The sequence below is a fragment of the Typopeltis vanoorti genome, chromosome 17 (assembly GCF_054136105.1).
Source record: "Typopeltis vanoorti isolate ZY-2024b chromosome 17, IOZ_Tvanoo_1.0, whole genome shotgun sequence".
NCBI lineage: Eukaryota > Metazoa > Arthropoda > Arachnida > Uropygi > Thelyphonidae > Typopeltis > Typopeltis vanoorti.
Genome location: NC_143565.1, coordinates 74921550 through 74937441, shown reverse-complemented (window position 1 = coordinate 74937441; position 15892 = coordinate 74921550). Strand labels below are relative to the sequence as shown.

The window sequence follows — 15892 nt, the reverse complement described above, 5'->3', positions numbered from 1 at the left end:
TTCACTTCACCACTCCACCAATTGTAAAAAACTACAATTTTTAGCCGCAGAATAACGAATAATAAAATAGGGGTGAAGTGAACAACAATATAGTTTTATTGCTTCTGCCTTCCCTTGCTGTTTTTCAGATTTGAAGTGAACATGAGTTATCCACATTTCAACCAATTGCTTGTTGTTTATTGATTTTTATTACTGAAGGTTTTCCTCCTTCAACCAAGGCTCAGCTCAGTACATCTTGAGAAGTGCTAAGTGAGACTTGGACAAAGTGTGTCCTGAGTTAACCCCAGTATTATATATTTATATATTTTTCGGAAACGTTTTTTAATAATGGAAAAGTGGCGTAAAACTAGGACTTTGAAAAGAAGAGCAAATGAAACAGGTGATACTAACCCTAATTGTGATACACGTGTTGTAACGGCGAATAAATCTGATACTATTAAAGTAGAAGAAAGAAGCAGTTCAAAGAAAAAAATACAGTAGGAAATATAATAGTTCATATTTGGAATTCCGGTTTACTTGGTGTGGAGATGAAAGTGAACAGAAACCTCAGTGTGTTTTATGTTATGAAGTGTTGTCGAACGAGTGCATGAAACCTGCGAAACTCCGACTACACTTAGAAACTAAACATTGTGATGTGAAAAATAAGCCAATTGAATTTTTTCAGTGACGCTTAGGGATATTAAATCATGGGAAAGATATAGTATCGTCCATGGGTTCCATTAACAGCAAGGCACTGGAAGCATCCTATCTCTTAAGTTTGCGCATAGCGAAAACAGGGAAACTCATTCTATCGGGGAAAATTTGTTACTTCCAGCTATAAAAGATGTGGTAAAAACTATGTTTGGCAACAAGTTACTAAAAGATGTTGATTTGATTCCTCTTTCAAATGACATTGTCGGTCGCAGAATTAATAATATGGCAGGTGACGTAGAATCTCAGATTCTACGTCAAATAGACAAAACTACTGATGTTACAAATCATGCGCAGTTAATATGCTACGTAAGATATGCGCATGATAACAACATCCACGACCATATTCTATTTTGTAGAACTTTTCCCTCCCGAACAACTGGAGAAGAAATATTTCACAGCTCAATAATTACATAATACACAAAGGGATCCAGTGGGGAAAATGTATGGGCTTCTGTTCGGATGGAGCTCGCGCCCTTACACACAGGCATAGTGGGGTTGTTTCTACGGTCCAGGAAGTAACTCCAGATATGAATTGGGTACATTGTTTCATTCTGTGCATAGAGAAGCATTAGCCTCCAAAGGAATGCCACCAGAATTTAAAACTGTGCTATATAACTGTAAAGCTAGTTAATTTTATTAAAGCTCGACCGTTAAATAACAGGTTATTTTTTGTACTCTGCGATGAAATGGACAGTGAATATATACAACCTTTGCTTCATTCTAAAATTCGCTAGCTTTTCAGGGGAAAAGTAAGAACAAGGTTATTTCAATTAAGGCACGAAGTTTTATTATTTGTAAATGAATGTAATTCTGATTTTGCATCCCTCCTTGTTGACGAAGCATGGTTATCAATATTATCCTATCTTTCAGACATTTTTTCGAAATTAAATTAACTAAATCTCTCCCTTCAGGGAAATTCTTAAACTGCTCTTGATGCCTACGACAAAATAAAGGCATTCGAGAAAAAACTGGCTTTATGGATTAATTATGTAAAAGACAAACAATTTGCACCTTTTCCAACATTGGAATCCTTTTTAGTGGAAAATGATAATTTTGTTGATTCTGAGTTTCTGGAAAGGGTTTGTGACCACCTCAAAAATCTGAAACGGAATTTTGAAACATATTTCCCGAATAACTTTTATAAGAAATTTCTGTGGGTTCGCGATCCATTTCAGGCTTGCAGTCACGAGATTAATTGAGCTTTCAAGTGAGAATGGACTTAAAATGCAATACTGTGATCTTGGTTTGGCTCGATTTTGGATCTCGCCTTCGGTAAGAAGTGAATTAACCGAATTATCTAAAGAAGCATTGAAAATGGTAATGCAGCTTTCTACAACCTATCTTTGTGAGAAATATCATCTCTCCTTCAAATAAAAACAAAATACAGAAATCGTCTAAGTGTCTGTGCCGATCTTCGACTGAAGTTGACCAATATTGAGCCAGATATCCAGCAACTCTGAAAGGGTCCAGCAGCTCAACCATCTCATTAAAAGTAAGTAGTAACATAATTATATCATATTATTTATTCGTTTAATAAAAATTAAAACTTTATTCACTGATGATACGCTTTTAATCGTTTACTTCCAATTTAATTAATTATGTTTCCATATGTATTCAAAACATGCTTTTAGATTTATTATGTTATTAATGGCACAGTTTTTCCGAAATGTTTGTAATTCCTACATTTGTTTTTTAAAAAAAATTACAAAAAGTGAAAAAGACGTATAGAGAATTAATTACAAACACTATGTTTATTTTTGAAGTAAAACTTTAATTCCGACTTTCTAAAATGTTATTTTTCTTGCTTTTCTGTTCGCAAAATCGTCGATGACATTGTCGAAGTCTGTTTATCACTCAGTTGCTGTTTTATAGACAGTATGAAATGATTTCTTAAACGACAAAAAAGTGCCACCTGGGGCGGATCGTGCCACTCCCCCCCCCCGTAACTTAGTGGTCCGTAGAATTGTTTTAGGTATTTTACTGGTCCTTGGACATAAAAAGGTTTAGAAACGTTGGTGTATACCATTGTAGAAGAGTCTGGTATCTATACATGATTTTCTATTTAATATTCATAGTTGAAAGTAGTCGGTTTATAAAACTTTTTTTAATTTACTAATTAAAAACTTTTTTAATTCAGAGAATAGAAATTTGTATAAATTCATTTTGTTAATCACCAATTTCGCCTACATGAAGATTTTATGTTTACATCGTAACAGAACACGAAAGAAATAACATGAGCACGTGTATACGTTGTTACTATAACATTTCAGCGTATCATTTTATAAGCGAACTCTACGAATAAATGGGTGCATCACAAAACACACGATTCCTTAGAATACTTGTCGTGTCTTGACAGATGAATCCCACAACTTATCATTCTATAAATCTCTTTACAGCAGTTCTGTTGCGGTGTTCGCCCACGTATAGATGTATTTTAATAATTTTCTGTTAACCACGTAAATTCTAAAGTTCTTATTGGATAAAAAGAAACGGAAATTTTTTTGAATGTGAATTCCAATGCGAAATGCGAATTTCATTGAATTCCATCGAAAAATTTTAGATGCCCACGTACAATGGCAGAAAGTATCTTGTAGTGTTGGTATACTGCTGCAAATATGTTACAACAATTGAAAAAAATGGTGCGTCAGAAATATGCTATTTCAGACATGTAACATGATAAACCATGTTGTCCAGTGTAGATCAAAATAAAATTTATTTGTTATATTTTAGGTAACAGTCTTATCAAATTTCAGCGAAAGGATAAAAATCATGCTAAAAGACCTGAATTGTCTCAACTTATATGTACAAAAAAAAAAAAAAATTATTTAGGAATAGCCAAGCTAATGATATGTTCTAGGGCTATTAAGGCAACAAAAGGGTCCTAACGCAATAAACCATTTTTTTAAAGAAATTACTGTAATACTCTAGATGATGACCTGTTTCTTTTCTTGGCGAAAACCTTCACACACACACACACACACACACACACACACACACACACACACACACACACACACACACACACACACACACACACACACACACACAAATTTGCGAGTATCAAGGACGTGATAAATTCTTTATACCCAATTATGGGCGAGGCCATACTGGAAACGATTGTTTCCATTTCGAGGCGAATTTAGGACACTTCACGTAAATCTGTTAGTTAGGCTGCCATTTAATAATTTTTTTTTACTTCTTAAAAATCTTTTTTTGTCCTACATTCAAGAGAATATATATATATATAAAATATTATTTACAATAAAGTTTTTATATAAAATAATATTAACATTACTTTTCATCATTTTCAAACCACTTTAAAATTAAACAGCCTTCCGAAAATTAGTAATCTTTTCAAGTAACCACGCTTTTCTAGATTTACATGGGGATTGGTAGAGTAGTGAAACATATTATCTACCCCGTCCAACCACACAAGCACAAAAACCGTCCTTCAGCATACGAATTCTTCCTAACCTCTTTTTCGAAATTTTCTTTTCCTGACCAGAATATCTATTCCTTTTAGGTCAAGAGCTTACAATATCTCCCTACTTGCAGAATGATAATTCTTCTGCCAAGCCTGATCGTATAAAATCAATGTGTGCTGCTTTTTTACAATTAATGCTTGTAAAAAAGAAGCGGTTTTTTGTGTCAGCTTGTTTTCAACAAACAGACAGAACATAAACCAAACGTTTCATGTCTGTTTGCTAATTGATTGTCTGTTGTCAGTCCCTTCGATTTGATTTGCTGGATCAAGACTGCATTTGCCTTGGAATGAGGAGTTCTGCAACCATCGTCTGACACCATCCATTTGTCACTTTATTCATATCTCAAACACACAAGGATTAGTACTTGAATACCGTACCCAGGTCACGTGTGGGAGAAATGAAAAACACCGTTACATTATAATACTTCTAGTCTCTTATTTCTGGAAATAAATATGAAGGAATTTTATCTCGCATATTGAATTAAAATGCAGGAATGAAAAGGACGGAATTGTTTGTTTGGTAATCTGTTCAGTAAATAATGAGGAGACTGGCTATTTCGAATAGTTGAGTTTCTCTTAAATAAGAAAAAAATATAGCCTCAGTCTCAGCGTTAATGAAATAATAACAGCTGAGTACATAATGCATTATGTATATCCAATGCAAGTTAAAAATAAATAAATAAATCGTATAACGCCTTTTATTCTCTTAACGCGATTTAGGGGAACGAAATTATTTCATCCCTAACTAATTTTTGAGGATCGATGAGTGGTTTACTCTTAACTCTCAATGATAGTTGAGCCCAGGACTATCAGCGATTTCATAAGATAAGGGATAGAGTACGGCAGAGAACTTCTGCCAGTTTTGGCAGTGGTATTATACCCTAACAGTGGTATTACTGTCTGAAACAAGACGAATTATCATACAAAAAACGAAAGAAAGAAAATGAATGAAAAGAAAAAAAAAAGAAACAGAGCGATGATATAAAGACGAACCTGGAAATCTATGGTAAAGAATATCTGCCGAAAATCAAGCAAGATCGCTTGAATACCGTTGTAATAATAACTTTAATAAGTTATTCTTACAACAAAATCGTTAGGATACATCAAAATTAAAATAAATAAATAAATAAAATAAAACTGGACCGTCAGGGGAAAATTGTAGTCATAGCAAGTAGCCCAACGATTGATATAATGGATAACAACTGGAAAGCCTATCGATCATTCAATAAAGGGGGGGAAGCATTTTGACTTAAAACATGCGTGCTTTGCATTTAAAATGGACAAAGGAACATGATAGGTAGAATTCAGGTTTATGAAACATGGTAATTTTTTTTTTTTTTTGGATTCGTTAAAGTTCAACCTACATAAAGACTCAAGTAGAATTCATTATGGCACATGTACACGTAGTGAGGCTTTTACCAAGAAGAAAAAAAAAACAAATTTCTTGTTTTTAGAATGGTTTGGATTTCATTTCGAATGGTGTGATCTGAGGTCCTAGTAACGTTCAAACTCCCAAATCTCAGAATAAGAGAAAATGCAAGAAATTTTGACACGAACGTGATATTATCATGAACTCAGTACCACACAGTTTTATTTCCAGCATGCCACAGATGCTCTGCAGATATAAAAAGAAAGCCAGTCGAAAAAAAAGTACTAAGGAAAGGATATGCTGAGATAAGTATACAGAACTGCTGTATTCTTATCCTGACATGTCAATGTATGTTTCATGTTCAGTATTGCTCATAATACGAAAAGTATGAGCCATTTGATTACGTGCTATATTTCTTCAATATTTGTAATTTCGTGAGATTCAACAAATACCAGTGTTTTAGATATTATTATTATTGTTGTAATCCCTCCACTCTCCAGCGGATCTTTTTTTATTTAGATTGTGTGTTCCTCTTTTAAATCCTCTTTTAAATTTTCGTTGCAAACAAAGATTTTGAAGACTTCAGAAAACTGTGCATGCGTATTAAGTTCTTAATCCAAGTGAGAACAACTGCCACAGTTGTTTTTGAGCTGTTATCTTTGTGTGATCTTTGAGCTGTTAAAACTTACTTTTGAAGAAGAAAGAAGTTCAAAAATGGAATGATGCATGATGACTTTATTTTACTAACCATTCTATTCATATGGATTGAAATTTCTGTGGTAAAATATGAGGCGAAAACAATATCCAAAGTGGATTGGTTTCTGCACCACTACAATGCTCCTACTTAATGTTTGTCTGCGCAATAAGTTCTTGCAAAAAGTGGCAACTTATCTCTCTTTCCAAATCTAATTGTTATAATGGAAAATATTTAATAACACCGTTACGATTGAAGAAAGAGAAAAAACACAGGATGTACTTGAGTTTTTCAAGGATTTATACGTGTTCAACAATAAGTGCGAACACTGTAAAATCTCATTCAAATTACGTTGAAAAAGAAACATGGAATACATCATCCGAAGGGGATAACATAACAAGGGGTAGATGCCGAGGAATATCCCTATTTTAGAGATAAAAATAGTCTCGTAACTTTTTGGTGAAACGTCTGAACATTTTTTATAAGAAAGAAAGCGTGGAATTTAACTTGGTTAGTACCCTTGCGTCATCAGCCTGTACGTAATGAACTATCAAGAGACATTAACACCTGCAGATACAAAATAAATATTTACATATTGAATGCGCTAACTTGATAAATAAATGTTCATGATACACATTTTGGTTGCATTTATTTATTGTTTTAGATGATCCAGGATTTTCAAGGAAGGATCCTCGATGGATAGGAGCTTGGTGGATAGGCTTTCTAATTTTAGCGGCAGCTATTTTACTGTTCACAATTCCAATGGCCCTGTTTCCAAAACATCTTAAATCTCCTTCGCAAAGCTCCGTCTCCGAAAAAAAACCTCCAGGAGAACAAGAGGATGAAAAGCCAGCCCTGAGATTCAAAGGTTAGTCGAATTTCATTTTGGTAATAATGTCGTTTATCCAAGTTTCTCAAGAATTGATTTGATTAGTTCTTTTTATGCATCATATACCTATTTTTATATTAATCTGTATCTAGATATGCCACAAGCAGTGAAGAAAGTAATACGAAATCCTATTTTGGTGTGTCATACCATAAGTGTTACCTTCCAAATCAATGGGTTATTGGGATATTACGTATTTATGCCAAAATACATGGAAAGCCAATATCGTCAGTCAGCGTCGACAGCCAATTTATTTTCAGGTAACATAAAACTATGACAATTACTAAATATTCTAACATACTTTTATACAATAAATACTCCATTTAAATTCTGACTTCTCCTTACATGCGTAATAAGCCTCAAATTCAGATTTGCTCTGATTTTAGAAGGAAACTGTAGTTTTATTTTGTAAACTTTCCATATTTATTATCTTATTCTGCATCGTTTCATACATTCTTTTGTGAATCGAATCCTTCGTTGTCTATGAATTTCTATTTCTGTTGATTTCCATCTCTCAAGAATGTGAAGAATACGGTGTATTGTTAAACATGTATTGTGTCCAGCTTCTACTGAATCGCTCTCATGATTTTGGCTTAAATTTTTCCATAAGAGCGATTCAGAAAAAGCGTGATGACTATCTAGAGTAATTTTTGCAACAGTATTATAGCGTTGTAGTAATTTAATGCATTTCATTAACATACATATATTTATTTAGTCACTAAATTAGAAACCTTTGATCACGTGCATCACCACGTCTTTTAGGCAGCTATTTAAAAATGCTGCTGGCAAGTAATTGTTAATAATATTGATCACGATGGGAAAAACAAACGATTATTCAGAGTTCGATAAAGGACATTGCCTGTCTGACTGGAGCCACGATTTTGAAAACAGCAGAGTTGATTAGTTTCTCAAAAGGTGAGATATCCCGAATGTTTAGTCAGTCTAAGAATAACCCACATTGCTTGTCTAAGAGGCAATGTGGGTTATAACTATGGTTCTAAGACAGTGTTAGGAAAGATCGTCGTTGTCTGAGAAGCTTGTACAAACAAACAAAAACAGAACTTCTTCTGACCAAAGTATTTAATGAAGGCTGTGTCCGACCCATATCTCACCGAACTAAGCGCATGAAATGGAAAAGGATCGGTTCTGGCAGCGCATGCCTATAAGGAAACCACTGAATAAAATAAAATTTCTAATTCAGTGACCGCTATGTGTATTTTATTAACCGTATCATATTTATTACTTTACATTTGATTTTATCATGTAGTGCTGCATTGTTTCATTTGGACTTTTCAAATTTCTTGTACATTGTCCAATGATGTCTAAGAAAAATCTAAAGTTCTTAAACATCCTTAGAATTTTAACCTGCATTTCCGTAATGGTCACCTCTCAGTCTAATTCAGTATCCAAGTTTTGAGTTAATTTGAGTTAAAATCGATCTTTCCAGCTTAAAAAATACACTATCCACCTGGATGCTTCTACCTCAACATTTATTACGTGAGTAATAAATGTTGAGGTAGAAGATCTTTTTACCTCAACAGAGTAAAAAGATCCCAAACCTCTGCTTGTGTCGAGGACAACCAGATTCAAACCCACATCTTTCCACTCAGCTATAAAGATCACTTAAGCCACACGTTTTTCATACTATAAAGAAACTAAATATATCTTGAAAATTACTACAACTGGAATCTTAATTTACTTTTTATATCGCTAAAAATATAAATTGTTAGATATCGATATTGTAATTACGAAGTTTTACTTTATTTACTTTAGACATTTAACTAAATCCTAAATTTTCCTGAAGAACTAAATCTTACGTTTCAGAGTAAACCTTTTAATATTGAGAAATAAAAACAAATTTGCGGAATGAAAAACCCGAGTTTCCTGGAAAAAAATGCTCTGCCACCTTTGTATGAGACCGGTTAACTCACCTTCTTTTGAAAAGCTTTGATAAAAGTTCTTCGTGTCTTAGACTGGATTCGAACCCAAGTCTTTTTAACCAAAGTGCATCGCCGAAAGAAATCGACTTAACTACGAAGGTCAAACTCTTAATATAGGAGATAATATATTGCGCTTCTTTGCATTAACTATTTGTTAATTGTAATTTAAAATTTTAATTTTTTATTAAAAAAAAATATTTTCACTTTACTTTTGTTACTTTTTTACCATAAATATTGAGATTTTCAAATAATTTTTTATTTTAAATTCTTCAATAGATATTATGAACGGTACTTTTCTTTAATTTTTTCATTCGAGGGCAATTATTTAAACCAATTGATTTCTTAATTATAATTTAATTATTTTCAGTGACTTATTTCTAGGATATACATTACAATGAAAAAATAAAACCGCGCTGATTTCGAATGAGTTTTTTTTTTTTTTTTTTTTTTAGAAGAACCCTGTATCATTATTATGTATATCCTAGAAATCAGGGTTCTTCCAAAAAAAAAAAAAAAAACTCATTCGAAATCAGCTCGGTTTTATTTTTCATGCTTTACAAAAAGGTGTTTATTTTATCACGAGACAAATCACAAAGAGATAAATAAACTTTAATCTTCTCAAAAGGTAGTAACGTAGTTGACAGACGTTATTTGTGTAATGAGTAAGTAAAAGTGTGACCTAATACGTCATTAACACAGTTGGCTTCTTATATTCTAAAAAGTATCAACCTACTTTTCAGGCACCTAGATTTCTGTAAAAACCCTACGGTAGATACATTACTACACGAAGAAAATGTTTTGTAGTGCATTACAGATGACCTGGAGCATCTGTGTACGAAGAGATGTAAACACATTATGCAAAGCACTTTAGCACGATGCAATTGGTTTCGCCTCTGGTCGACGCCTAGGGGTCAATTAAAGGGGTGTTTGACAGTGCTGTCCCAGTTTGTATTAACTATTCGCCTCGGTTCGTCTGAAGGCAAATAAATGGCACGGAATTCTGTGTTTACGATATTGTGATGTAGGCGACAACACACACACAAATTTTTCTTAGTTCAAAATAGATGTTATAGATGAAAGAATATTTCTTTTTCTTTCATTCTCACCGAAAAGAAAATTGTCTTCGTCGTTTTTTTTTTTTTTTTTTTTTTTTTTTTTTCAAGCAAGTTAATCCGTCTCAAATGGGTAGCAGAGCATTCTTTGGAAAATTTTAATTTTAACAGCTAAACTCGTTTTGAAACACTTAGTATTAACAAACATGCACAGATAACTTTGTTCTGACTTTTCTGATTTCACGTACATTGATTATGAAAATATAAATTCTTCAATTTTATATTTTTTTTATTTATTTATTAGTAAAAAGTCTTTAATTCACGAGTTTTTTTTTATCCCCTCTAAGAAACAAAAATTATCTAATTAATTTATTTCATTTTTCTGCTGTTTTTTTTTTTTTTTTTTCGTTCTGGAACTTTCTCAATGGTCGGAACTCGATTATTTCTTATTTTAATTTATTTAATTTTTTAGGCTCGACAAGTGTTGTGACAATGTTAGTTGGGATTTTACTTGGCGGTGTGGTGATCAGAAAATTCAAACCAAGACCACGTTATCTTACTGGATATATGGTTTTGGTGGAATTCTTTACTATATTTGGATTAATAGCGGCAGCATTCATGGGATGTCCTTCATTAGAAATGCCTGGAACATCCATTGCAAACAATGGGTAAGTAATTGCTTTTTTAGGAAGTTTCGTTTGCAATAACATGTATAAATTGGTGGATAATTCTTTGGATAGAATAAAGGAGAAGACTGTATGATATTATTATTAACCTAATTCTCTTTTTTAGGCTTCTGAATCTCACCAACAGCTGTAATAATCAATGCAGTTGTGACAGAACTATTTTCGAGCCTGTTTGCGGATCAGATAGAGTTTCGACGTATTTTTCTCCCTGTTATGCTGGATGCAGTAACTACACGAAACAGAATGATACCAAAGACCAAACGGTAAATAAAACATTAAGTGGAATAGTTTCATGATTTTTAAAAAAATTAATAAAGATAAAAACACATGGATAAATCTGAATGAATAACATGCAAATTAAACAACGAAAAAGTATACGTGAAAAATGAAACAGATAACATCACGTAACTTGAATATCAAATGGGACATTTATAAACGATTATGAACAAAAAAAAAGAAATCTAGGACAGAGATATGAGAGACAATAATCGGCTTTCAGGTCAGGCAAGGAATATGACCCACTCGGGTCATTTATAGATGCAGAAAAACCATTTGATAAAACAAAAGGTTAAATCATGTCTTTGAGAGTCTTGGTGTACATAACGACGTCGTTAGGGACATGAACAAGTCAACAAGAATAATACGAGTACCGTGGGAATTTGTAGAGGCAAGAGTGACAGGACAGAGATCAGAGATAATAAAGTAATTTGATAATGAGGTGGTCCATATCAGCTATCAGCACGAAATCTAATTTTATCCCTCATCATATTAGGGTAACAAATTAGTTAATAATAAATGAGCACTCTTTTAAGGTAGTTCCTATATTTCGATGAACTGAAGGATTGTAGCGCCCTCACAGAAAAATAATTGTATGCAAATAAAACTAGCACCACTTTTGGAACCATCCAATATTGAGCACTACGTGATACAGAGGCCTAATTGCTGTTGAAATTCCATTATTAAAGATTCAAATAGAAGATGGATTTAACAAAAATGCTCAATCTCCTCGTTTCATCGTGAGAAGTTAAAAAACAATAGTAGATGTTTAGAGGTCTATGAATATGGAAGAAGTGTAATTGTAAGCATCTTGTGGAGAGAACAGAAAGGTGGGAACCTCCTCCATGATATTGTTGCAATTTACATTTAAACAAATAAACATGCGTTCAAGATATCGCCAGTACATACATTAGGAAAAGAAATATTGTACTGAGTTTCTTTGTAGACTCTCAAATCGTGAATTGTGTTCGAAGCCATTAAAGGTATGAACCAAGTATATTATCCAAGTTAACTTTGTGTTTTTGGCTGGTTTGCCTAATTTGACGGGTAAGGGGGGGAGACGAATTTTACTGAAGAAGAACTCTATTACATCCATACAAGACGGACTAACTTATCTTCACCATGCTGAAAAAAAAAAAAAGATTATAACAAAAAAAAATAATTGAAATTACAGCGATAAATGGCGAGTATTAAAAATACTAAAAATCTGTTCTTTTTACATAGCCTCGGGTATTTTAAACCACGCATTCTGTTTTTGTAATAAAGACGCGATAGAAACGAATCAGGCAATGCATCAACTTAAGACGGTGCCTGCGAGTGTATATGATATCAGACATGCCTTCTCCCTTTCAAGAGAGTCAACGAGGTGCATGATTCAAATTGCAAGGCCAAGCACTGCGAACTACAAGCATTGATTTGTGATCCTGCTGTTTCTTACAAGGACAGATATAAGTATTATCCTATTCTAGGGTTAACAGCAATAACGATCTTCATATATATGCTCTCGGGGGGAAAACACACTTAATATAGTTCATAAAGAAGTTTTGATATAAGCGAGACTATATAATACTTTAGCTATAATGTGAACGAAATGTTTTTATTAATTGGTCCATATTATTTTAAACCCATTCGAATAACGAGTATGCCATCTACTTTTAAATAAACACACAATTTTTAGTAATAATTGTCGTTGAAGATTTAATTTTTTCCTCCACTTCATTTCTCAAATTTCACAAAGCATATCTTTAAACTGAACTTTTTTAATTACTGAAAACTATCTACAGCGTCCGGAGTCTCCATAGCTAATTCGGTTTCGGCGATATCCTTTTGCTGGAAAGACCTGGATTCGAATCCTATCTAGGACTCTAAAGACATATAATAGGACTTTTCAGATGAAAGTGAGTCAAACCGCTTTCAGTCGAGATTTTTCACACCGCATTCAGGCAGACCACCAGGAGAACACTCATACGCGCACTTCACATACAAAGTGTATTTATAGACATTGCGCTAATCACCTTATCTTAGAAATTATCATTACGAAATACAAGGATAAATAGAATCTCTTGGAAACTTAAGGATCCATCATTATTATCCGTAGTGTTAGAGAAGATTTCGAAAATGACAGAAGTATTGACATAAAAAAAAACCGGAGATTGTCTAATTGAAACGTTTGGTCCTAACAAAACTTTTAGCATGTAGTAGGAAAAGTTCAGAAGCAAAGACTAGACAGAATCTCATATAATTTTTAAATAATATTGAAAATTGCATCGCAAAATAAAATAGTTTCACTCATAGTGGTAAAACTCTCCAACAACTAAGCGATATTCAAGTACAACATTGATATGATGGTATGAGTTTTATATATTTAATTATTCCTTTTTTGAATAAATAATATATAATAAAAGTATTTCTACTGAAAATAAATTCCTTTCTAAGTGCTCAAAACGTAACAACAGCCATCAATTCACAAACACAGACTTTGTCCTTGGGACTTGTTTTTAACATGACAATGACCTCTGAAATATTCTGTTTATCCACGCCAAAGGGTCATAACATAGTTGTGATGCAAATATCCTTTGGACTGGTTATTTGTCTGGTTATTCTTATCTAAATCGTCTGAAGAACTATAACCCCTTTTTGAGATTATATGCAACTAATCCTACAGTTTGTATAATGCAAACATCGGAGTCCAGAATTGCAAATCATCATGCGAATTATTTCCTGTTTAAGCATTCTAAATTTTAAAAATACAGCATATCCTTTCTTCAGCACGTAGAGAATGTTTTGAAATGTTTGTTGGAATTCAACTTAAACTAGCTATTGTCTGTAATCAGACATAAAACTATATACTTCTCAGTTACTTTCCTCATTCGATATATTTCCTCCCAAGTAATAATACCTTCATTTATTCCACTGTATTTCATTGCGAGACTTGATGATTAGAAAATTAAGGAAAAATGTCAGTACATACGTCCAATCCTAAAGAAAGATTGGCTGAAATCCAACTCTTTGCTTTTGTAGTTAAACTGTGAACGTTTTTTCCTCCTAGCTGAGTATTAACGTGTATAATGTATTACGTTATATGGATGCTAACAACAACCGGCTCTAATTTTTAAAGAAAAATAAATATTGAATTCATAGCACGAAATTTTCCACTATCTTTTCATTTATAACACCTGTTTTACTACTTAATATTTACAGATATTCACCGAATGTTCCTGTGGCGAAAACACTGAAGAAACTAGCATCGCCTCGAATATCATTGGAGGTTATTGTCCTGAGGGATGTGGCATGTTCTTGCCTTACATTATAGTTCTCAGCGTCAGCAAAATGTTTTCGTCCACCGCTCGCGTTGGCAATGCTCTCATCACTTTAAGGTGTGTATTTATTTGTTTTTATTTTTAAGGAAGAGATTTAAAATGAAAATATAAGACTACAATAAGCACTTATCAAAGTCTGAATATATTTTTCACCATCTCTACATATTACGGAGTAGAACTTAAGAAAACGTTTATGAAATTTAATTTTAAAACATTCTTATTAAATTAATAAATCATTTCATGACATTAATATTAATATCCTTAGACATTTCATTAAACTAATATATATATATATATATATATATATATAAAAGCTTGGAATGTAATACACCCGATATAACAGTGGTTGAAAAAAGTGAAAACAAGGGTGTTAAGTTTATCGAAATATCAGTACCAGGAGATAGTCGGATTGTTGACAAAGAAAATGAAAAAATTACAAAGTATCGCGATTTGCAAGTCGAAGTTGAACGAATCTGGCAAAAGAAAACGAAAGTTGTTCCCATAATTATAGGTGCTTTAAGCGACGTCCCTAAAACATTGAAAAAACATCTAGAAGCACTCGAGTTAGATGGATTAAAAATTGGGCAGCTGCAAAAGGCCGCTTTGTTCGGCACAGCTTTCACTTTCAGAAAGTATTTCCACAACTCATAGGCCCTTGGGTAGGGCTCGAATTAGTGGAATATAACCAGCCTTTTACTTAAGACTGAGGAAGCAAATCAAACTTGGATGAATATTATATATATAAGTATAAAGATAAAAAAGATAAGTATAATTTCATCCCTCCTAAAGAACATAATGCTAAACTGGAGAAAATTCTTCTTCTCCTTCTTCCTTTTACGTATATTAGGCCTAGTCATGGCATATTAAGATTCGAAACCGAGACCGGTTCGAGGATAAGGTGGTTGGCCCTGTGCTTTCCGGTGTATTCTATGTCTGTAGATGCGTGTGTTACCGGGGCCGGTTTGGCTGTTCTGAGGGACGAAAAACCTGACTTTCCTGGTGAACCCCCCCCCTCCGTATGAGATCTGTTAACTCACCTTTAGTCGAAAGAGACCAGATAAAGGTTCCTCACGTCTTGGACGGGAATCGAATCCAGGTCTTTCCGACCAAAAGGCTTCGTCTATACCGACTGATCTACGGAGGCTCTACTGGAGAATAATGATGCGAAATATATTGACATATGGGAACAAATGCTTCGAATCGGTTTGGTAGTTTTTGAAATAGAAGTCAAAACCATCATGGTTACGAGGCTAGCGTATTATGTTGTTAACTGCATGTGTTGTTCTAGTTGGTGTGTTTTGCGGGATGCAAAACTCAGCGTATGTGAACAATATACTTAATTTGTGTTGAAAACTATTATGAAGGATCCTTGCGTTCCTTCGACCTTCCATAAAAATTACCAGATTTAAAATTTAAAACTTTGTTTTTTAAAAGCTTAAAATAGGTTTAAAACATAAAAAAACATAATAAGCATTTAGATTTTTGCAGAATT

General features: G+C 33.3%; 1 protein-coding gene across 1 annotated transcript in view; it reads left to right on the top strand.

The window, feature by feature from the left end:
- The window catches only part of LOC150097499 (uncharacterized), a 193978-nt gene that overhangs the window by 169152 nt on the left and 8934 nt on the right, over positions 1 to 15892 (top strand). Inside the window, exons 13-17 of the mRNA XM_090406938.1 lie at positions 6905 to 7108; positions 7222 to 7386; positions 10591 to 10786; positions 10911 to 11067; positions 14282 to 14457. Of these exons, the coding sequence (XP_090263064.1) occupies positions 6905 to 7108; positions 7222 to 7386; positions 10591 to 10786; positions 10911 to 11067; positions 14282 to 14457 (898 nt within the window). The remainder of the gene's footprint in view (positions 1 to 6904; positions 7109 to 7221; positions 7387 to 10590; positions 10787 to 10910; positions 11068 to 14281; positions 14458 to 15892) is intronic.